Here is a 24,406-nt window from a genome sequence, read left to right as displayed (position 1 = left end):
CCCACTTTTGAATTCTTCCACAACTCACTAAGAGAGCAGAAAAATAAAGCAGGAATTTTATTAAGCTTCAATAAATCAAAAGAACTACAAGGGGTGCCTATTTATAGGGAAAACCCTATACCCCAAAAACTCTCACCATGTGCGCAACCTATTACTTGGCGATGAAGTAAACTTAAATAAAAACCAAACAAAGAAATCTAAAGCATTCACGATATTCTAAATAATAACAACAAGCAAAACCTAAAATATGAAATCAATCCAACGAGTGGGCCACGATCATGAGATCCCATGATTGGCTTTTCTTGGCTATTGGGTCCACTATCTTGAACCAAAACTTCATCTTCTAAATAGGAGGCCCTCCCTGGATGTCGTCATCGATCCAGATCGACGGTGGGGCCCTCCTTCTAGCGTACGTGCGTAGGGGGCCCGACGTGCGTGTGTGTGCGCGGGATGTCCCCATCAGAGAGAGAGAGAGAGAGAGAGAGAGAGAGAGAGTGTGTGTGTGTGTGTGTGTGTGTGTGTGTGTTTAGGCCTTTAGAATGAGAGAGAGAGAGAGTATTGAAGAGAATTGGGAAAGCAACATTGCAAATGGGGAGGGGGGAGTGCTGTTTTATAGGCAAATGCATGGATTTTCAAATAATAATAATAATAATGTCCAATGGTTATATTTCTAACAGTTGGACTGCATATGTGATCGCATATGTGATTATGCAATCGCATTATGCCACATGCGATTACATATGGGCCACATGGCATATGCGACCATGTGGCCTTGATTATGACATTGCGCGATCGCGCACATGACAACATTGATGGGGTAGTTCATGAAATAAGGTTATTGTGGGTTATCTTACTACCACTTAGTGTTTGTAGTATTGGTATAATTACATGTATCATTGGTTGGGGATACAGAAACATGTATCGATATCTCTGATATAATCGTTGATACATAGAAATGTATCACTGACTGAGGGAAACATGAGGAAATGGTAGAATTTTTCAATGAACTTCAAGAGATGTTAAAATACATATATTTGCATATTTACAAATCAAATAAGTTGAAAAGAAGATGCATACATAATAAGTTTCTCTTTAATGGGGGTCTAAAAGCATGTAATGCCGACATAGGGAAACATTAGAGAAACATAGGAAAAATGGTGGTATTTTCAATGATACTTTATGAGATGCTGAAATACGCATATTTGCATAAGAATCAAATAATAGCGAAGAAGACGCATATTTGCATATTTAGGAATCAAATAATAAGTTTCCCTTTAAAGGTGCCTAAAAGCATGTATTGTTGACTTCTGGAAACATTCGGTAAACATCGGGAAAATGGTGGATCCATCCCTCCATCCATGCATGCACATACATACATACAAACACAGATGCATGGTCCATCCATCTATCCATGCATGTGTGCACACACACAAATACAATCAGTCACACATATCCATCCAACCATCCATTCATCCATGCATACATACATACATCCATCCATGATCCATCCATGCATGCATACATATACACACATACAAACATACATTTCATCATACAACCATGTGCCCATAAATAAATAAAAAAATTTATATGGATTTTTTTATATTATAAAATAAACAGATTTTTGGTGATATCGATACATTGGCGATATTATCAAAATATCACCGATACACAGGCGATACAATGGACACCTAGTCACACAATTGAAAATATTAGTGATACATTGGCGATATAGATACATTGGTGATACAAACAACACTTGGAATTTACACAGTCGCAGATATTGGTGATACATTGGCGATATCGATATATCGGTAATATATCGTCAATACCTGGAATTTCTGATGCTACCAGTGTTATCGGTATCACCGAGCTGGAGATACGAATAATATTGGGGTTATTATCGATATATTGGGGATACACCGAACGATGCTACCAGTACACTCGGTACCCATGTCATCGTGCATTACCTTATGTCATGTTGGGGGTACAGTTAGTCAATTTATGTATTCTCCTTGATCATTTGATCTCAATGATATTTATTCATATTCCTTGTTATGGTATTCTTTTCATTATTTTTTGGTATTTGAATACATCTCTTGGAAAAGGAGCATTGCACCCATCTCAATGGGCATCTTCTTTTGTTTGGTTTTTCTGTTGCTGATTGTCATTCTTTTGTTGGTGATTGCACATTTCTTGGAGGTAATCTTATCACCTAGAAACAGTCTATAGTAGCTTATCTAGTGTACAGGAAAAATATTGTGCTATGTCGCATTCTACTGAACTTATCAGAGTATGAGCGTTGCTATAAGAGATCAGTCTCCAACCCGGTAGTCTTTTGCCACTTCATTGTCATAACCAGGTGACCACTCACATTGTTAGTAATCATGTCTTCCATGAGCACACATTGAAGTTGACTCCCTTTGTAAGGAAGTGGCAAATGAGGAAATTGTTACTCCGTATATCCATAGGTCTGATCAATTGAGCAATGCGTTCACGAAACCCATATGATGTTATCAGATGAAGTTTACTATCTAGAAGTTGGGAATGATTCATGTATATGCTCCAATACGAGGGGGATTGTGGAAGTGTGCTGTATTTGTACACATACATGCGGTGCGTATGGTATATTGTGTTTGTTTGCACGCATGGCAGACATTTTTTTTTTTTTTTTTGCTGGTTTTGCAACAATTATAAGGGAAAACTTGTAATTTTTAGTTCTTTTAAAATAAAAAGGATGATTAGTCAATTAATCCAAGCAATGGATTAATCTTCTTATTTGTTGAACTCCTATCTTCTTCTTCTTCAATAAACCATGAATATAGGCATGTTCATTTTCCTCATTGAATAGTTTGCCATAAAATGTTTTCTTGTTTTCTTTCTTGAGGATGTGTACTTTTACTTTTAGGACTCTTTCGTATTTGTTATATGTCTTCTGAGTTACCTTTTGTATATGTTTCCATCATATTTATTTTAAAAGAAAAGATTCATACACATGCTGGTCAATGGATGATGGTGCTGAAGAATTCAATTGTGGGTCAAGGATTGATCATATTCTCATTGCTGGACCTTGCTTGCATCAAAATCATGACATAGAAGTCCACAACTTGTTAGATTGCCATGTGGAAGAATGTGATATACTAACTCAGTTTAAAAGGTGGAAGCCTGACAGTATGCCCAGGTAAATGTTAGAAATACGTAGTCATTAGCTAATGTTCTTTTGCATTGCAAGGATGCAATTTTCTCTTGTTTCATTTCACAGGTGGAAAGGAGGGAGAAGCATAAGATTGGAAGGTTCAGATCATGCGCCTGTTTATGTTTGTTTAGGTGAAATGCCCAGTCTTCCAGTCCATAGCACCCCACCTCTAGCTGCCAGATATGTTCCTGAGGTCCGTGGATGGCAACAGACCATTGGTTAGTGAAAGTATTTCTTATTCATTCATACGAGTTCTTGTACATCTTCTATGTTTCTATTTCCTAAGTTGGCATAGTCACTAAATTTAGGCCTAGAACACCATTTCTGCATTTTAGAAAGCATTTTATAGGAAAATTAATATATTTCCCTTCATACATGCATACCTACATACATATTTACTTACAATAGTGGTGGTACTGGGCTGTTGTGGGGCCCACCTAATATGTGTATGATACCAACCCATCCAATAGATGCCACTGACCATGGTGGTTAGATGCCCCAAAAATAAAGCCAATCCAACCATCAAGTGGGCCACACGATAGAAAACACTACAAAAAGGTTCAAAAACCTCCAAAATTAAATACATACATATATTAGTGGTGGAAATGTGCTTTTGCGGTGCCCATGCGGTGTTCGTATAACATCCAACCCATCCAATAGGTGTGATCCACCATGGTGGTTAGACAAGCCAAAAATCAGCCTGATGCAACAATCAGGTGGGCCACACCATAGAAAAGATGGAAAAAATGCCCATAAACCTCCAAATTCAAATGTTGGAGCCCATATGATGATTTCATTTACCTGATTTTTCGGGCATCCCATCATCATGGTGTGGTGAACCTTTTTGTTCGGTTCAAGGTATTCTATAACGGTAACGGTGGCCATAATGGCCACCACCATTAGATTTACGATACGGGCTATTATAGCCATTATAGGGGCAATAATGCCCATTACAGTCTCTTTTATTTTTATTGAAAAAAAAAAAAAACCTGAAAAACCTGCATACAAGGTCGTTACGGCCTTTATGGGGGGTATAACAGGCCGTTACAGGGACTGTAACAGCCGTTATGAGTCTTCTTCTTTTTTCATAATGGCTGTTACGACCGTTATGACCCCGTAATGTGTAACGGTTGCCACCCTTACCTTTACGGAACAGTCTTTATGGCCCCGTAATGGCCGTTATGGTACCCCATGGTTTGGTTGGATGCCATATACGTAGTACATAGACCACACCACCTGGGAGTTTTTGGCAGTTGTACATTGTTTTTTATAGTGTGGCCCACCAAAATGATTTGATTCACCTGATTTTTGAGCTCAATGCACATCAGTTTTGGATGGGTTGGATCTCATATGCACCATGTGGGCCCAACAATGACCTAGCACCACTATTAGGCAACATTTGTCTGTAAACATTTACATATGTATATGCTTCACACGTTAAAGCATTTTAGTAGGAATCCATTGCATATGTAAATACTCTACTGTGTAAGCAGTTTACCATGTTTTTGTTTCTCAATTATTTTCATATGTATATCATTCTCCTGCATTTGTTTGCGCTACTACATATAGGGTTGAAAATAATTTTGTGTTCAAATATGTCTATAAAGCATATAATTTTGAGACCTAAAACATGGCTGGTCTTATGGCTATAGGATAGTATCTCCTTAACTTTGATTGGTACGTGGCGATTACATGAAACTCTAGAAGCACATCTTCACCTTTTCCACCAGCTTCAATTCTCTGGATAACATCCTTCTCTATCCCCCTGCTCTTATGAATTGTTGACCCAAGATATCAGAAATGGTATTTTTGGGGTAATTCTTGATTTGTCATCTTAACCAATGTTCAAAATATCGGTATCGTGCAATGTATCGCACCCTTGCCATACAAATACGAATTAGTTATCACACGGGATATGTCGTTTGTATGCGTAATTAATCACACTTTTTGGAAAACATGGGGAAAATTGGGAAAATGGTTGAATTTTTCAATAAAACTTCAAGGATTATTAAAAAAGACCTTAATTTACACTTTTAAATCATAAATCTCAAAAAAGAAGTGTACATAATAGGTTTCCTTTGTATAGGGTCCTAAGCTATGCACTGTCTGATTGAATTAAAACAACTATATTAAAATATGATGCATATGTAGACACCCCACCTAAAACAAGGACACGCTACTCTTTGAACTTCAACTTGACTTCAATGAATTGTCTCTTACTGACTTGGAAATCATTGAAAATTCAAATGGATCAAACTGGGAGCATACTCGGCATGTGCCGAAGACAACTAACGGACCCGATCGGCTAACACCAAATCCAGTAGCGATTCGGTCACGGTCGAGCATTCAAACTCCAAAACCCTTGAAACTCTTTGTATGACGCAACTGACATGCAAAAATGGATAAACTGAATCCTCTCTGCCCATATAGATCACTCTCTGTACCACTTAGGCTTTTCAAATAACGTGTGTTGAGGCGTGAGAGGTCATATGTTCAAAATCGAGGAAGAGGAAAGTACAGTTGTCCTGATATATAAAATGGTCATGGTATTAGTGGAGGCAAATCCTGACCGATTAGGATGATTTATGATTCATTGGAAAGATGGTTAAATGATCTTCCTAACAAACTTAAATTTCCTCCAATCTAGGTCATGATAAGGGAGATCCAGCTCGTTTATCAAAACCATGCATTGTCGATTGACTAAAATTGGAAAAACTTTGGCTGTCTTTAAACTAGTCAAACATGATTCGATTAAGATAATTTCAGTTGCTATGAAAAGTTTATCAGTCAACATTTCCAATGATCGTAATATCATCAAAAGCAGATCATTGGTCAAATTGCAAACAACTGATTTCATATACTGGACGGACATATTTTCAGCACGTCAAACGAGGTTCGATTGAAGTGATTCTAGTCTTGTTAGAAAGCTTATCTGATTATCTTTCAAACAAGATAAAGACTATTAAAAACGAACAAGTAACAAAGAAGATATGAGTATTTGAACATTTGGAAGAAAAAAACAAAAGGTAATATTTACGTTTATATATATATATTTGAGTCACAACAAACCATTAAAAACTAAAAATATTCCTTCATAATCAAACTAGAATTCAAGAAAGTTTAGCAAGACATGAATCAAAACAAAGAAAACATCCCAATCATGCCACAAGCTTCACCTCTTAGCCCTAGCTAAGAGGTTTAGCTCATGATAGACATGATGGTCTAAAGTCTTAGAAAAACATCAAAGGAAAAGGAAAACTGAAGAAGAAAGGAGAAGAAGAAGCAAACTCTAGGCCGTCCCACGTCCACCTCTCTCTCTCTCTCTCTCTCTCTCTCTCTCTCTATCTCCATCTTACCTCCACGGCTACCCATGCTGATCTCCATGTCCAAATGATAGCCTCTTTCCCTCCACGTTCTCTCTTTTATACAGCAAGGAGAGTCGGTCGGTTGTGGCGGTGGTGTGCATAGAACTTACGCAGTAAGAAAACGCAAACGGTCTTGCGTTTGACCCGTGTTTGGCACAAAGGAGATCTAATCAGGTGATCTGTTCAGTTTAGGCTCCTTGGGATTGGTCGGTTGTCCCATGGGAGGAGTTTGGATGGTCCGGATCACTCATCCGACCAAGATCATGATCATCAAACGGCCCACAGCGTCCAGATTTCATGGACGCAGGGCGTGTGGAAATCAGCTTGCGCTGATGCTTCGTGGGGCCTATGATTGAAGTTGACGGAGAAATCCACTCCGTCCATTGGATGCATGGCAAAAAACCGGTCAGGAATGGGTACTTTTGCTAGAGTTTAGTGCGGCCCAAAGGATCGAATCTTCCCACCGTTCATCCTACGTTTGACGGTGATCTACGTGTGTACACGTGCATGGGACGAAAAGGATAGCATGGTTATGGTCAGCCCCACGCCCTGGATCCAATGAGCGGCTCGGATCGACCAAATGATGGACGGTGGTGGCCTATCGAGCATCACAGCGGACGCACGTCCATCGTCTGGTGAGAAACGTTGGGTCAACTCGACCTTGACCAGGAATCCTGGTTTGGTGCGTTGCGTGTGCGCGCACATCCCCAGGTGGGGTCCATCATGATGTTCATGAGAAATCTGCTCCGTCCATCCCTTTTTTCATCTAATTTAAGGGGTTGAGACCGAAATTGAGGCATATCCAGAGATCAGGTGGGCCCCAAATCAATGATATGTGGGCTGGTCTGTCCGTTGGGCCACTTCCACATGGATCCAAGGGCTGAATTTCGACTTGTACGGTTAATTTAGGGTCCTCAGGCCGGATATAAAGTTTCGAGCGAAACGGATGGTGGGAACCCTATGATCTTGTATTCAAGATGACTTTCGGGCCCTTTTAACTTCAATCACTTGATTTTCTTGGATCGTTGGCGTGTGAATTCTTCGATCTCGGTCCCCTAAGATCCGTCCCTTGCCTTGTTGATTCTTAAGCATCAAATCCATACTTTTAGCACCCTTTTCAATCCAAGCTCTTAAATTCACCTTGCAACACAAACACGGTTAAAATAGAACCTTAAACATTATCATGTTCACAAAACCAGGCAATCATTGGGGTCTAATATGCAATATTTGACCCTCAACACATCACCATCTCCATCACCAGCACCTAAGTCTCATCCAAACTAATTGGAGTCAGCTACATGAGTCCTGTTCCACCATTTCACTCTCTTGACAACCATATCCTCAGTTAAGGATAGGTCATGTCTTTTCCTACTACCTCCACCCACGTTCTTTTGGGCATTCCCCCTTGCCAAAAGGAATAACAAAAGAATACACATTATAAGATTAACACAATTCTCTCTACTCGTACAAAACCGAGACTACTATAAAATGGAGTTTCAACCCATTTTACATTCCAGATTTACCCTATTTTTCTAATATCTATAAAACTATCTGAAAGTACTTCTTGGTAAATCTATAGGATTTTTTTAGTAAAATTATAATCCATGGGTAAATACACTTCACACATTACAACTACCTATTAACAATGTGTCGTCTTAGTGTACACAGCACCAGGGTAAGAAATCAGTGCCAATGGAGACTATAGAGCCCAATATGAAGATCACTTTTCAAACCTCGAACTTATCCAAATCCAATCCTTACGTGGGCCACGCCTGTATGTTGAGTCATACCATTGGTTGTCCAATGACTCCCAAGGTTTGGCCCAGCCAATGAGCAGACAGGGCTGATTTTTGCATGTTGTTGTGGATTATATATTGCAGCCTAATCCAAGGTAGGGCCCATTAGTTGGAATCACAATGAATCACTTTCCGACCATGCCAAGATCCTGGAACTTCTGCATGCTGGATTCTTCAACTAATAGAGGGAGGGAGATGATATGGTAAAGACAGAAGAATTGTAATACTGTAGAGTCATCTCTTCACAGGAAACATACAGGGATGAATACCACTTGGGTCCACATACTAACTCCATTTATTTGACTGTGAACTATTTTTTATTTCCACCATCACTTTAATGGACATAGGTTGGATGGGATTTTTTAATAGGTGTGATTTTTTAGACAAACCATCCATGATATGGCCACATATTAGATGGATGGGATTGTACAGTAGATGAGATTTTTTAGACAAACCATCTGTTATAGGGCCCTGCATATCAGCATACCCTGCCACATGTCATGTGGAGATGGCTTGACTAGATTATGGTTCTTCTTGCTCCACCATTCTGATGCAGGACGTGAGACTAGGCTAAAATGATCTCATAAGATTAATCAATGGATTATCATATGAATGAGAAACAAAAAATATATAATCTACCACATATATAAAACGTACTCGAGTAAGCAACTATGTTTAGATTCAAGACCTAACTACAATCCTGCAGTATGGATCCTTAAACGTATAGATCAAAGAGAAATAAGCCCAATGGAAGATGGGACTTCCATTTATAGCATAGGGATTAATCTACATTCGATGGGATTCACATGTCCATCAAGGTTCAAGTATTATAAGTTTGGATTAATTGAGAATTAGGTTAATGGTTTGGGATTGGGGATTTAGGAACTTGGGGTTTAAAAGTTAGGAAAATAGGAGAAAAGGGAATGGAAGTGAGAAATCACTATTCATAGCACTGTTCACTGCACTGTTCATGGGTTGGGAAAGAGAAGGTGTGGGCTTAGGTTAGGTTTTGATGTGGTATGGATTGGATTTTAGTAAGGATGAGAATTGGGAATGAATATTGTGGAGATGGGTTGAGAAAAAGTGGAAAATAAAAGGGAAATTTGAAAGACAGAGAAATAGAGAGAAGAAAACTTATCTGGATTAAGATTAATGACTTCACACCAAGGCATCGCACGATTCTAATGACAAGAAATTGCATGGGGAAAAACCCTAGGAAAGAAATCTCATTCATAATAATTATATCATACCCAAATTAGCGCTCCCATAACCCTTAAATAGTCTCAACTTGGGACTTTTACAAAAAGACACCTCTCAATAAGGAAAAGTCCCAAGTACTTCCTACTTTTAAACCAAAATAAGACAACCCCCTAACTCTCTAACAAATATAAAATAACTCCTTGCTAAGGTGAAAAACGTGTCTCCACATGTAAAACGTATCTCCATGCTCCCAATAAGCAGCCCACATGCATCTCTCTCCAATGTAGGGTTTTCAATGATGCACCAAGTATGCATGTGGGGTCTTCCACACACCTACGATCTGGAGCTGGGCCCCACAGAATGATCATCTAGCCATAGAGAAATCGGGGCGTGGGTCACAACTCGCTTCCTCCTCTGATATACTGGATATGGTGCTTGGATATCCTCATCAATCTTCCATAGAAAAATTCCTTTGTTTACTTAATAGATGGAAAGATAGTTTCAAAAAACCCCACCACATGTCAGTTATTGGGCAACAATTATCCATCCCTTGTCTGGTGTGAATCGTGTGATGGATTGTTGTGGGACTCCTTATTGAAAGGACTTCTCAGAGCTTGCAAAACAAGGTATCATATATTTAGAGGCAAGATTGTCTACAAAGATTTGTAGAGTAAGCCCCAAAACTTAATCTACAAGGCAATGTGTGGGGCTCAACATTGATGTGTTTAAGACATCCAATCCATCCATCATGTAAGCCCCTCATATTCTCTTTAGCGCCCAAAAATCAGGCCCATCCCAAGCTTAAGTAAACCACATCATATAAAATCATGCCCAAAAGCGCTAAATATCAGTGAAGTGGACCATGTTAGTTTTAACAAAAATTAATTTTGGTTAATTTTTAATTATAAAAATACATAAAAACGTATAAAATTAGGAAAATCTCTTTATAATAATAATAATTATTTTTATAATTAATTTTTACTGATTAAATATTGTAATTAAATTTTAAAATATTGAAAATATTGTATAAATAAATTTGCAATCAGTAAGTTCTATTATGGTTTTTATTTAATATTTTAATTATAAAAATATATATATAAATTTAAATAGGAAATTTTAGTAAATTTCTCATTAGAATTAAAATGGCCTCACCATATGAAATCAGGCCATTGGTCTGTTTGCATGCTACCATTCATGGACCATGCCCTGAAAATGTCAGAAATATTAACCCTTCCACTTGAAAGGAAATGGTTTTTTTTTTTTTCCTCCTTTTCTGGAGTGCATAGGGTGCATGTGGGCTAGCATTTAAGGAAACCTATAATCTCTCTACATCTAGCTAATCTATATCTTTGTTTGCAGGTTGGTTCCTCCAAATGTCCTTGTACAATTATTTTTAATGATTTTTTTCTAGCGAATTTTTAAATATGAAATTATTTGTTTTTATAATTAAATTTATAAAACCGCTGCTTTTCACATGCATTTGCATTTGTGTGTGTGTGTGTGTGTGTGTGTGTGTGTGTGTGTGTGATTTCTTCAAATACAAGCACAGTTCTTGTCAACATTAATGTTTCTTTTGTTATTTTCTAACTTTATCTACTAGGTATGCTGAATCCATGTCTATAAACTGAACTCATGAGCTGTTTTTTTAATGCGTTTAAAGCGTCTTTATATTTGCTTTTTTACTTGATCATTATTCTATGCAGTGTCATTGCTTGCGAAACAAAGAGAAGTTTCTGTTGTCATGGAGGATGGAGTGCTGTGCTCAACTTCTGAAGTCACAATAGAGAATTGCAGTGAGAATGTGAAAGAATCATTCTATCCTATTTATAAAAAAATTCCAACTTCTGACCAGGAAACTCAAGGTCCTGCTCCAAGTACAAACAAATATTTGGACAGTGTTGATGATGAGAATGTCAAGGAGAATTCTATGATCATTTTGAGAAATGAGAGAATCAAATCTATATCTCATAGTTGCATGAAAAAAAGGAAAAAAGCAAGAAACGAGAATTGCTCTCAACGCACATTGACATCATTTTTTCAAAAGAAGCCTAGCTCAAGTGTGGATGTTGGTAACGCAAAAAATGATATTTTGCATGATCAAGTGGATATCTCAAAAGTAAACCCTTATTCTTTTCATGTGCCCAATGAGACATGTTCCCCTAATGAAGATCCTATAGATGGTGGGGAAGGAAATTGTTCCCAAAATGATGAATTCAGCATAAATCCAATCAGTCAAGGTCAAACTGACACCAATTCATGTTGTTCTTTGGAAAATGAAAATGGTAGTGCTGCATTGGAGTGGCAAAGGATTCAACAGTTAATGCAGAGAAGTATACCGCTCTGCAACGGCCATGGTGAACCTTGCGTTGTACGGTCAGTGAAGAAAGCAGGTCCCAATTTAGGCCGTGGATTTTATGTCTGTGCTCGTGCAAAGGTACTTCACACTTGCAATAACATTTCATGTATATATCATGTAGGCTTTTTCTCTTATAGTTACTCAATGGATAATTTTAGTACTTTATGTGAGTGCTATTCTTATTTATTTATTCTTCCAGAAGTGGAAATGCCAAGCAAGGTACTCAAGGATGTAGAAAAGTGGGACACTGTTGAGTTGTTAAGGTGTAAGGTTGTTTATGTAGGAGCTTAAGATGATAATATAACAGTGGGGCGGTCATCTTTTTAGTTCCATAGAAAGCTAGCAACACTGAAGAAAACAACATCAAATGGAAAATGCAGTTAGTAAATGAAATGATTTTTTATGCTAAACATTTTCATTATCATAATGCTATTCAAAATTAAGAGATCAAAACTCCAAAATTGATATTTGAAATAATACTTAGAATGGATATGTGAAAGAGCCAGAATATAAAGAAACCACTGTAATTTCTTGTGGCTCTTAACCAAAAGATCACATAGTAAATTCGGTTCATAAGATAGGCATATTTTCTGAACCTAACACCATGTTTTTGTCAAGTGTTTGGGTCTTGCATAGGGCACGTTGGCAATGGTCAACATGCATAGACTAGGGATTGTAATTTGGGGCCATATTTTGGTAGTGCCGTTGAGATATCTTACTTTGGACACTTATCAAACATTTGAGTGAAACTTCATTATGGTTCGACTTATGTTAGATGTACGCCTCACATAAGTTCTTGCAGATTCTGGATGAGTAAAGAGGCTAAGCCTTGCGATCAACTCCAACTTTTGTAATCATGCAATTAAGTTTATGAACTTTTTACTACTATTTTTGTTCTTGTTGATGATAACAGTGCTTAGCAACACACTATTTGCGTGCCGTATCATGTACTTCTATTTTTGTGAATGCTTTCCTCTGTCACCTTTGTGGAACTTATGTGAAGGCTATCAAGTAAAGAGAGCATTATACCATCACACCATTTCTGTTCTGGTTATTGTAGATATGTTGTAGTATGAATTTATATGAATTCTTGTTTGCACTATAATGTCGATACATAACCAAGCCTGACACCTACCATAAAAGCCTGATGCATTTTGTATATCAAGGTGTGAGAACTCAAAGGTTAACTTGGGTCTAATGAGGGTTTTTTCCCCACTCAATTTGTAACTTGGTTGAGTGGATTGGTGATTCAATTGATGGTTTTGTTTTCTTTGATTTTTTATTTTTATTTTTTTAATGTTAGGAGAAATAGAAAATCAGTAGAAGACTTGCACAGTGAAAATAAAGTATGAAAAATGAATTAGTTCAGCGAGTTAATTTTCTTTGGCTGTAAGTTAATTTTCTTTGGCAACACTGCTCAGTAAGTTAATTTTCTTTGGCAGTCGTTTACCATCCCATTAGTAATCAACAGGGCCCTTAGCATAATGGTTGTGTTGGAGCACCAGATAACTGTCATATAAACACTCAAGCTTGCCAAGTACTGGTAAAGCTGATAATCAATCCTCATGGGGTAAGTTGAAATCATCATATTTGCAATGTTTTAAATATCAACGATATCGGCTGATATATCCCACAATATATCTTGTATCCCACATGTGTGATATGAAACGCACAAGTAGTGCTGATATATCCCACATGTTCGATCCGGTGAGCATTTTTAATTTTTATTATTTTATTATTTATTTATTTATTATTATTATTATTATTATTTGTTGAAATGATGTTAAATCAGTGTCAAATGGTTACAAATTCATTGGTTTTTTTATGTTTTACATGAAAAGTTATAGAGTTGGAGCTTTGATTTCGATATCCATTGGTTCTTCATGTTCTCCATGTTTTTTTTCAAAATTTTTCTTCAACCAGCTGTCAATTGAGACTAATTTCGAAATATTTAAGAGTACTTGATGAAACGATCATAAAATAAACTTCAATTTTGAAATTTGAGTGTAGGTGGTTCGATTTGGGAAATTTTTGGGAAATTTCAAAAATTTCCCCAATTTCTCCCAAATTGTTTGCAATGTTGCACTCCAAACATGTAATCAAGCATGTATTAGGGCTGTTCTACTGAATATAAGTCCTTGTCAATTTTCAAAAAATAAAATTCATTTTTAATTAAAAAAATTTAATAATATTTTTTTACAAATTTCCCTTCAACCAGCTGTCAATTGAGGACTAATTTCAAAGTATTTAGGACTGTTTGAAGAAATAATCGTCACATATGCTCTAAATGTTATGCATTCAATTTGAATATACTTGCATTAGTTCAGTCAGACAATTATCTTAAGACCCTATACAAAGGAAGCCTATTATGTGTAATTCTTTTTGAGACGTTATGATTTAAAAGTGTATTAAGGTCTTTTTTTTTAAAAAACAATCCCTAAAGTTTCATTGAAAAATTCAACCATTTTCCCAATGTTTCCCAAAAAGTGCGATAAATTACCTGATACAAACGATATATCCCGTGCAATAACCGATACATATTTGTATCCCAAGGATGCAATACGTAACACGATTCTGATATTTCGAACACTGCATATTTGTATTAGGGGTGTCACTATTCACATCCGATCTTGGTGATGGATAAACCACCTTCTTTATAGCAATAAAATAGCTGAAACTCAGTCTTATCAGAGGCAGAAATGCAAGGGTGCATCTATTAATGAGAAATCAGCTTTATATATTGATTCTCTTTTTACTAATTGAGTATTCTGTTCCTGAATTCTGTGCATCTAGGTAGCTGAGCGCAGTAAATAGTTGTTTTGAACGAGCTTATAGGCATTGCCATGTCCTGTTAAGCTGCATTTCTCTTCTTCATATCGTGCAAAGGATGATAACATGTTTCAAAAATAACCCCTTATCTTGTTTTTTTATTTCCAGGGTCCCACATCGAATCCAGAAGCGAGTTGTAATCACTTTCAATGGGCTTCCTCAAAATTTAGTAGGAAAAAGAGATGATTGGCACTTTCTTAACCTGGTCATGCTCTTCAGTCTTTTTCTGATGATTTTGTTGTTTATATTAAGCTCCTGTAATATGCCTCAAAAGTGTTTTTTGTTTTGTTTTTTGTTTATCAATTTGATTGAATAGATCCCGACTTATTGCAATATGAAAAGTTGGGACTTTTTAGCCTTTGAATTTGGGTCATCTTCTAATGATCCAAACCATTTGTACGACGGGTCTCACTTTGTATGGTGGAAAGTCAACAAGTAAAAGTTCTTAATTGGATTATTTCAACCCTTTGATAATTTGGCTCTTTTGCTTCGAACATGAATGATCACCATACTTGAATAATCGAAGGGTTGAAATATTCAATCTGAGAGTTTTTTCGAGCAACCCTCATCCAAGGGGAGTCCCATCAAATAAATGGTTTGGGTCACTGAAAAAATTAAAATCCAACTGCTACAGTCCTGACGTATCTCTGAGCAAACCTTTTGGTTTATCAATCTGAAGCATTATTGCTATAACTTTATCAAGTAATAATGATCCTGTGTAGAAACTATGCAAACTATGAACTAATGCTTAGTGCATTTTTGGCGTATGGCTCATCCATGGTGGGCCATCAGGTCATCGGTCAGCCTGCTTTTAAGAATCCAAGAATGTATCATCAGTGCAATTCTTCTTTATTGAACTCCTAACTAAAAAAAGGATTATGGTAGTAGAGTTGTACACGAGCTGAGCTAGCTCAAAAAGCTTGCTTAGCTCGACTCGGTTTAGCTCGGATCGCCTCAATCGGCCAAGGCCTGTTAGATTCAGCCCATTAAAAAAGCAAGCCGAGGTTGAGCAACAGGTAGCTCGGCTGGTCTCAGCTCAGCTCGAAACTCAGGCCTCAATTTGGCTCAACCTTGACTCCTCTGTGTGTGTGTGTGTGTGTGTGTGTGTGTGTGTGAAATTTTCACTAGCATTCATTCATACACAAGATTAGTTGCAGTCAATTTGGAGTGGTAGAACTTTTGATGCTGATGATGAGAAAGAGGACGAGATCGAGAGTCTAGGCGAGACAACACCTCCATCTGTTTGAAGGTGGTTAATTATTCATATCATGTTGTTGTTGGTAGTGTTAAATGGATTACACTTTTGAATTACTATTTAACATTTATTATATTTTGTTTAACATATATTTGTAAAATATTGATAGTTTTGAATGGATTACACTTTTAGATTACCGTTCTTTGGATTACATATATCATTCATATCTTGTCTTATATTTAGGCTTTTAGCCGTTACTAAAGATAACTGGGCTCGACTTGCCTCGACTTGCTCAAATCATCAGGCTGAGGCGAGCTAGTGTGTTGACCTTAAAGGCTGAGCCAAGTTGAGCTCGAGCTGGAGTTAGAGTGGGGCGATCTGCCCTAAGCTTCGCATGGCTTGGCTTGACTCGGTTCGATGTAAAGCTCTAAACCGGGTAGTGCTCCCCTTATATTTTAAAGGTAAGGCATTGCAACATTTGCACTAAGTTCCATTGTTGCAGGTGAGGGCAAACGCGCAAGCGATCCAAACCATTGATGTTGCAGGCCGACTATGGATTATCCATTAACTGAAACTCTTCCCATTTAGAAGTGTCGTAACCCTTCAGTAGGTGGTTAACAGATACGGGGTTAAGTCAGAAAATAAAGCTGCAGTGAACATTCAATCACAAGTATGGTCAAATATTATTTTTACAACTGGGATCTTTTAATGACATGTTTTGGGTTTTGGGACATCGATGTGAGGTCCATTCTATCAATGGTTTGGATCATTTATTCAATGGGCTGCACATGTTTGGAAAAGAATATATATATATATATATATATATATATATATATATATATATATATACCAAGGGGCTATTTGCATTGGATGCGGATTCGGGGAACTACTTATGTCGGTGGATTGGTGATTGTGCGGCCCATCGTGATGTACCGACATAAGAGTCTTGCTGCCTTCTTACGCACGCACGTGCCTAAGCATGTGTGTGCTTGGCACCACCTTACCTTCCTCTCTTATGGGAAACCGGATACCTCGCTCTTTATTTGAAAATCGGACCCCTCTCTTTTTAGAAACAACACACGCGTGTGCGCGTTCACATGTGCGGTGCATATGTGGGCCGTGTGTGCACGACATGACATGTGTGAGCGTGTGATATGCATGCATATATGCACGGATGGGTGGGATGCATGGATGAATGAATGGTTTATGTTGTAAGATGCATTGGAGGAATGGATGGATGGATGGATGCATGTTTGGGGGCACGGATTAGGTACGATCCCCGCCTCTTCCCAGCTCGGGACAGGCTGGGCTCCTACGGCCCACCGTGATGTATGGATTTCATCCACACCGTCCATACATTTTTCTATATCATTTTAGAATATGGGACTTAAAAAATAAGGAATATCCAAATCTCAAGTGGACCACACATTAAGTATTAGATTCCCACCGTTGAAAATTTCTTGGGGTCAACAAAAGTTTCGTATCAGGATGATATTTATTTTTTCACTTCACACAGGAGCATACGATCATACCAACATGTCGGATAGTAAATCAACAACACAATGGGCCTGGAGAAGGTTTCAACGGTAGGCGTACTCCCTGTGCTGTGGTCCACTTGAGACTTAGATCAGTCTTATTTTGGGCTAATAATCTAAAATGATATGGAAAAATGTAAGGACTGTGTAGATAAAACCCATACATAGTGGCGGCCCTTCATTGGCCCCTCGGAGCCTCCGCCTGTACCCAGCTGTGCCCCATGTTTGGTTAGGTAGACGCATGGACAGTTTAGATGATAGGACGGGTAGATGGCTGGATGAAGGGTTAGATGCATGATTTGAACGGATGGATGTATAGTAAGATGGATGGATCGATAATTCCATGAATGGCTTAGTTAAACATGTATCTATGTATGCATGCGTGGATGATATGCACGTATGTATATAAGATGTATGGTATAGACTAGAACGTAGGATGCTCGCAAGAAAGTAAAAGTAACCAGTTTGCACTAGAATACTGGATGTAGGCAGAAAAGTAAATGAATCAATATATACTAGACTGTTAGTGAGTTAGTACGTTAGTGGGAGACCAGTATTTACTGTAATGTTAAAAGTATGATATGGACAGTAAATAAGAACAGTATTCACTGGAGTGCAGGAAAGTAAATATGCTGAATTTATAGAATCCCCAAAAATTAAGAAATCCTATATTTTAAGTCAGGCCTAGGCTAGTAACTAGCATTCTCCAATGGAGTCACCATTTTGTGAACGCCTCTCCCTCGTCCGTGAGCGTAGCGATGCCCTCACTTCCTTGGCTTTGGTGTTGATTTATTAGTGTAGCTAGATTATGTTATTGACTCAAGTGTAAAAATGTATTTGATTCATAGTCACCACAATATGAATCTCTTAAATTATTGTTAATCTTAAATGATAACCATCACTATGAGTAGGGCATTAACCTTCTTCAACCATACAGATGATGCAAGTGATGTGCAGATTGAAGACACGGATGACAATCCCCTTACGGAAGATTATTCTGAATAAATAAAGAGATAGCTTTATGTTTAGTTTTATTTATTTCCGTTGCAAACTTTGATAATGTAATAAGCTCCCATTGAAAGGGCATTTGATAATTTGTCGAATTCTTTTAATCTAAAGAAATAATAAATACAATTGATTTTACTCTCAAAAATAGTTACCTTCGTGAATGTAAATGAATGTGATATAAATTGAAAGAAAATCAAGGTAAGATTTTAAAGCATCCAAATCTTTACATTATTAACACCCGAAATTCTTAGGAACGAGTATGTACTTGAGCCGCAAAAGTTCAAGATGTTACATTAATCAAATGTCAAAAGGGGCACGACCTCTTTTGACCTAACCAAATGAATTTGATCGACTTTGGGAACACTTCAAGGACCATCTAAGGGCGATCCAAAATGAGCTTAAAAAATAACATGGGAGGAATTCTTGTCCATAAAATTTAGGGATCTATGCCCATTCCTTGACGCCAGGGTTCCTATAAACTTCGTGGTACTCAAATTTCAACGATACGATGGCACAGGATGACCAACTGCGCATTTAAAGGCTTTCTGTGGTGAACGTGATGCCATGACAGAAGATGACAAGGCATTGATCCGTTTATTCCAAAAATCCCTAAGGGGTGATGCATTAGATTGGTACATGTCTCTTGACTATCACAAGATTAGAACCTATGAACAATTGTCCCAAGCATTTATAGATCATTTTGCATACAATCTAAATGTAGCACCCTGAAGGTCAAACTTGTCAACCCTTAGGCAAAGGAGCGATGAGACATTATTTGCATATGTGAGACGATGGAGAGCGATGGGCGCACAAATGAAAACACTAATCAACGAAAAAGAACAAATCTCTATGATTGTCCATTTAGCCAATCCAAATATATCGGGGTATCTGATTTCATATTCATACACCAATTTTACCCAGCTAATCCTTGCAGAGGAACAGGTGGAAGCCGGAATAAGAGCTGGCACAATTGCACCATGGCCACACCAATCTACCTCTACACAAAAATCAAAACCTGAAGAAAAGATAGATATGATGTTAGAAACAGAAATATGGTCACTCTTCACTCAGTAGAAACTAACAATGTCGTTGCCTTTGCACAAGGGATGTCAAATGCTCCTTTGCAGGAACGACAACTCCAACCTCAACTGTAGCAACCTAAGTGGAATCCACGATAAACAAATCAAAATATGCAAATGGATGCGGTGCAGCAGCCTAGGCAATTTACACCCTTGGCTCATTCATACATGGACATTTTGATCACACTCATCCAAAGGCAACTCTTGGCACCTCTCCAGCCTATACCACCGCCAAACCCGTTGCCTCCAAATTATATGAAGAATGAGTATTGCACATTCCATCAAAGGCAAGGCCACGACACAAAACATTATTTCTCCTTGAAATACGCAGTCCAAAATTTGATCGATCATAACAAGATCATGGTAACGCCCCCTGAAATAGTTGCTACTAACAGTAAAAACATACTCCAAAATGTATTGCTTGAGCGAGTGCCAATTTGAATATATTGTGATATAAGTGGCTGAGTAAAAAGGGGTCAAGAGCAAGTTGGCATCCTCGAGTAAGTGCCTCAACCAGATGAATGTATTCCTTGGTAATCTTAAGAACACTCACACAGAGCGAAAATTGACAAATCCACATTAAAAGAAAAGTCGTGTGTTCTTATTCATCAACTTCATCCTCATATTTGCGTTGCAGAGATATAAAAGTGGAATATGCCTTGCTGGTCTTGTCTGAAAAGGTAAATGGATGTTGATTCTCTAAAGTAAAGCCCGGATAAACAAGCTCATAAAATGGAAAAGGATGGGTGAAGGTACATATATCTATGATTGTTGGACCCATGAGGCTGCATCCAAAATGAAATATATTAGTCGATCGACTCTAAAAAGTTAAAACTACTGTGAGGATGAAAGTATTGATTGGATGTTCGTGAAAGGAAATTTTGATACATTCATAGATTCTAGTTACTTCCATGTGTCGCCATGTTGTGTTTCAACATGAGTATACTATTCCTCCTAACTATTTATCAATTTTGGCCATGATCTTGGAGATTAAAATGCATTGAAAAGGTCCAAAAATTGATCAAATTGAATTAGCAGAAATTCATTAGGGCACTTTAGAAAATATGGTTCAATTTCATGAAGTTGTTCTTGTAAAACCTGTAACCTCGCGAGACCTTTCGTACACTTTTACTTAAACAACGACATGTTCCCAGTAGACCAAATCGATGGGTTTTGATCGTTACCTTACTTTTGTACCGCGATACCCCGAGACTTGTACCTTAGCGACTGCGCGAGCGCTACGATTCCAACGCCCCATGACACGCCCCATTCCAACTTACACAAATCCCCATGTTGTCAAATCAATCAATCAAGCCATCCATCACTCATGTCACTCTCTCCCCATTAGTCAAACAAACTTATGCCATTCTCATGTGTCACGCCCCAAACTCGGAAACCGGACTCACAGAATTTTCGATCTCCGAATCCGGCGCCGACAGACTCCGTAGTACCCCATTCTCAGCTTCCGACACCCATATGTCATATTTCGATCCTGGGATCCTACGAGGATTTTCAATATGGATTTTTTTTTTTGTAAAGGAGCATAACCACAAGCATAACCAAGTCACAAAACAACATCAACACATATCCGCTATAATAAAAAATTATTTGAGTACAATGTGGAAAGGGAAATATAAGATGATCAAAAAGCTCCAAAATAATTTGACACGTACTCCTGCCTCAGCGTTGCTGCGATCCAACGTCACCTGCATGCAACGGTCGTACATAAGCTTACAAAAGTTTAGAGGGTGGTGAAAGTGTGTGCGCAAGGTAGAATGCAAGTATGCAATATCAAAGTAATGCGAAAATGCTAGTTAGTCCATGAATGCCATCAGCCGTACCAAGGATATGCGATGCAAGGCATGAATGCATCGGCCATACCAAGGCTATGTGATGCAAGATATGAATGTTATCAGCCATACTAAGGCTATGCTATGCAAGGCATATATGGACAATGTCATATGCGAGATGCAACTCAAGTATATCAATCTTTATCTGAATCCACATATCAATTCAGCTCATTTCTGGAGCATCATATATCAGTATAGTTCTCACTCTGGACAATTACTAGGGTCTAGTATATTCTATGCCAGCTTGCCGTCCCTATCCGAGCGCGCAACTAGGTAAGTGTAAGAGACCTCACTATCTGCCTACCAATATTGGGCCCAGCTCGTCGATGGCGGACCCATTCCTTAAGCTGATCAAACTTAACCTAGACATTGCCCCCTCACTCAGGTGGGTAAGGTTACACCCCCTTCCAACCGACTACGATACAGTGTGAGACGCGGCCTACTGGTATACAGCTCTCGTGCGCTCATACATCCACTCGGTCTCGACATTGGAGTATCCTCCTGGTACCAAAAAGGTTATGAGATTTTCACCCAAGGACATCATATGTGCCCACAATGTTAGAACCAAGTATTTTCGGTATCCAATCCGGCCATCCATGGTGTGCCTGTGTAGGCCACGACCTTGATGTTGCTAGGGCGTACAGTAACCATATCACACAATGCAAGATGTATGAGTCATATAATCCAGTCGTGCATCAATCCTGCGTGTACCGTGCGCTCATGAGGGACAACTCCACCTATTAGGGAGTCCCATAAGCAATTTGCCTAATGGCATAATGTTATGATCAATCACTCCTCGTAACAAGCATGCAGATGATGCATATAGGCATGTATCATGATGTTGTGCAATCACATACTCATAGTCGGAATCGATAACTAGCCTATAGACAAGGCAGGGTCCACAGAAGGACCGCGGATCTGATCTATAATGTGAAGATTGGTCCTCAACTGTGGATACACCAAATCTGACATCGCAGATCCTACCATCTACGGTAATGAAATACTCTCCCCATATCAAGGTTAGGCCTAGGTGGCCTACCTATATTGCTAAGTATTCGGAATGGGCTTCCTTCTCCATACTATCATATAGCCCGCTAGATTCCCTAGGGGGCCCAAACAAGTCCTAGATGGACTCTAAGATTAAAATAATCCTACTAGTAACTAATGGGGGTCCAACATTTTGGGTTAGCCCAATATGAATAGATGGATCATGAAAATATCAATGAGGCCCAATGATTTGGGTTAAGCTACTTAGAGATGGATGAGAATGGACCTAACAATGGTCCTAAGGGAAGATCAAAATGTGGACATTTAACCATCATTGCCCATACAATGCAGACATTCAACCAATATTGCTCCCAAGGAGTTGCCCACATAGAGTCAAACATATAGTGGGGCCCATGGCCTCACACAAGGGCCTCATATACATCACAATGGACCTCACATAAGGGCCTAATAAATATCACAATGGGCCTCACACAAGGGCCTAATATACATCACAATGGGCCTCACACAAGGGCCTCGTATACATCATATTGGGCCTCACACAAGGGCCTCATGTACATCATATTGGGCCTCAAACAAGAGCCTCATATATATCACATTGGGCCTCAAACAGGGGCCCATGAGCTAGGCGCAATGAATGGATAGTATGTAACACATACATAAAAGTGGGCCCCGTACAATCACAATGGGCCTCGAATACATCGCAATAGGCCTCGCATAAAGGCCTTACATATCGAAATGGACCTCACATCTACATCTCCTTGAGCCATATCCCATGGGTCTCAAATACATCATAATGGGCCACATCCCATGGGCCTCAGATACATCACAATGGGCCTCACCACCTGGGCCTCAATACATCACATTGGGCCTTATGGGGCAGCCCATAGGATCTAGAAAATAAATGGACAGCATGTATATACATCAAGGTGGGCCTGCACATGCAGATGGGCCCCACCAAATGGACAAAATGGATATACAACACATACATTTCGGTGGGTCCCACGTCCTATGGACGGTGAGGATACAACACTTATATTATGGCGGGGTCCACGTCCAATGATGGATGGTATGGATGCAAAACACACTCATCACGGTGGTTCCCACCGTCATAGTGGTCCCACGTGGTGGGCCACACGGATGGACAGTTTGGATATAACACATACCTCATGATCAGACCCACAGAACTTTGTTGACGTTAATACAACAGCTAGTCAGCTGGTGGTCCCCACCATCCAGATGGACGATGGGATAAAATACATATATCACAGCAGTCCCCACAAATGGATAGCATTGATAAAACACTTACATCAAGGTGCCCTAGCACCGTCCTTTGCTAGACGGTGTGGGAGCAACACATACATTAGGGTGGGTCCCATGGAGGGACAGTGTGTATACAACACATCATCAAGGTAGGGCCCCACCGTCCAAGGGTCTGGATGGTGATCTAGATAGGCAGCTGGCCCTGCTGTGCTGGCTAGACGGACAACATGAAAGGCACATGCATCAGGTGGGGTCCAAGCTGATATTTGTGTTTTCTCTATGGTTCGGGCCATCCCAAAACGGACAGCAATGGTGGGCCCCGAACATGACAGTGAGGGGGTCCCGCTTAGACAGCGGTGTGTCCCACATGGTGGACGACATGGATAAAAATACATACATCATAGGTGGACCATCATACAAGGGAGAGAGAGAGAGAGAGAGAGAGAGAGAGAGAGAGAGTCGAGTGGTGAAGGGAGGAGCTCCGCCACTCTGAGCTCCTCTCACTTTACAACACATACATCAAAATGGGTCCCACTACAAGTGGGCTCTCAAATAGAAATCAAGGGTAGAAATCCTAATGTCACCCACTGTTTTCTCTTCTTCTTGGTTCCTTGGAAAGCTAAGCTCCTTGGCTTCTTCTTTGATGATGGAAGATGAGGATTGAAGGGTGAAGATGGGAGATTAAGGGGGTAGGAAGTGAGCCACACCTAGGTTCTTTTTCTCTCTTGA

The 24,406-nt window shown here is 39.0% G+C and overlaps 1 protein-coding gene across 8 annotated transcripts in view; it reads left to right on the top strand.

Annotated features, from left to right (window-relative positions):
* The window catches only part of LOC131237296 (DNA-(apurinic or apyrimidinic site) endonuclease 2), a 97,097-nt gene extending 81,627 nt beyond the window's left edge, over nt 1-15,470 (top strand). For 5 of the 8 annotated variants that reach the window (XM_058234997.1, XM_058234994.1, XM_058234998.1 and 2 more), the window contains 4 exons: nt 2,981-3,181; nt 3,263-3,414; nt 11,261-11,991; nt 14,851-15,466. In XM_058234997.1, the coding sequence (XP_058090980.1) occupies nt 2,981-3,181; nt 3,263-3,414; nt 11,261-11,991; nt 14,851-14,928 (1,162 nt within the window). In that variant the 3' untranslated portion in view covers nt 14,929-15,466. Of the gene's footprint in view, nt 1-2,980; nt 3,182-3,262; nt 3,415-11,260; nt 11,992-14,850 lie in introns of all 8 variants that reach the window. The other 3 variants (XM_058234995.1, XM_058234996.1, XM_058235000.1) reach the window with 3 other exon arrangements.
* Nucleotides 15,471-24,406: the final 8,936 nt, after the last annotated feature.

The sequence above is a fragment of the Magnolia sinica genome, chromosome 2 (assembly GCF_029962835.1).
Source record: "Magnolia sinica isolate HGM2019 chromosome 2, MsV1, whole genome shotgun sequence".
NCBI lineage: Eukaryota > Viridiplantae > Streptophyta > Magnoliopsida > Magnoliales > Magnoliaceae > Magnolia > Magnolia sinica.
The sequence above is the reverse complement of the archived record's forward strand: the minus strand, read 5'-3'. Positions and strand labels throughout refer to the sequence as shown.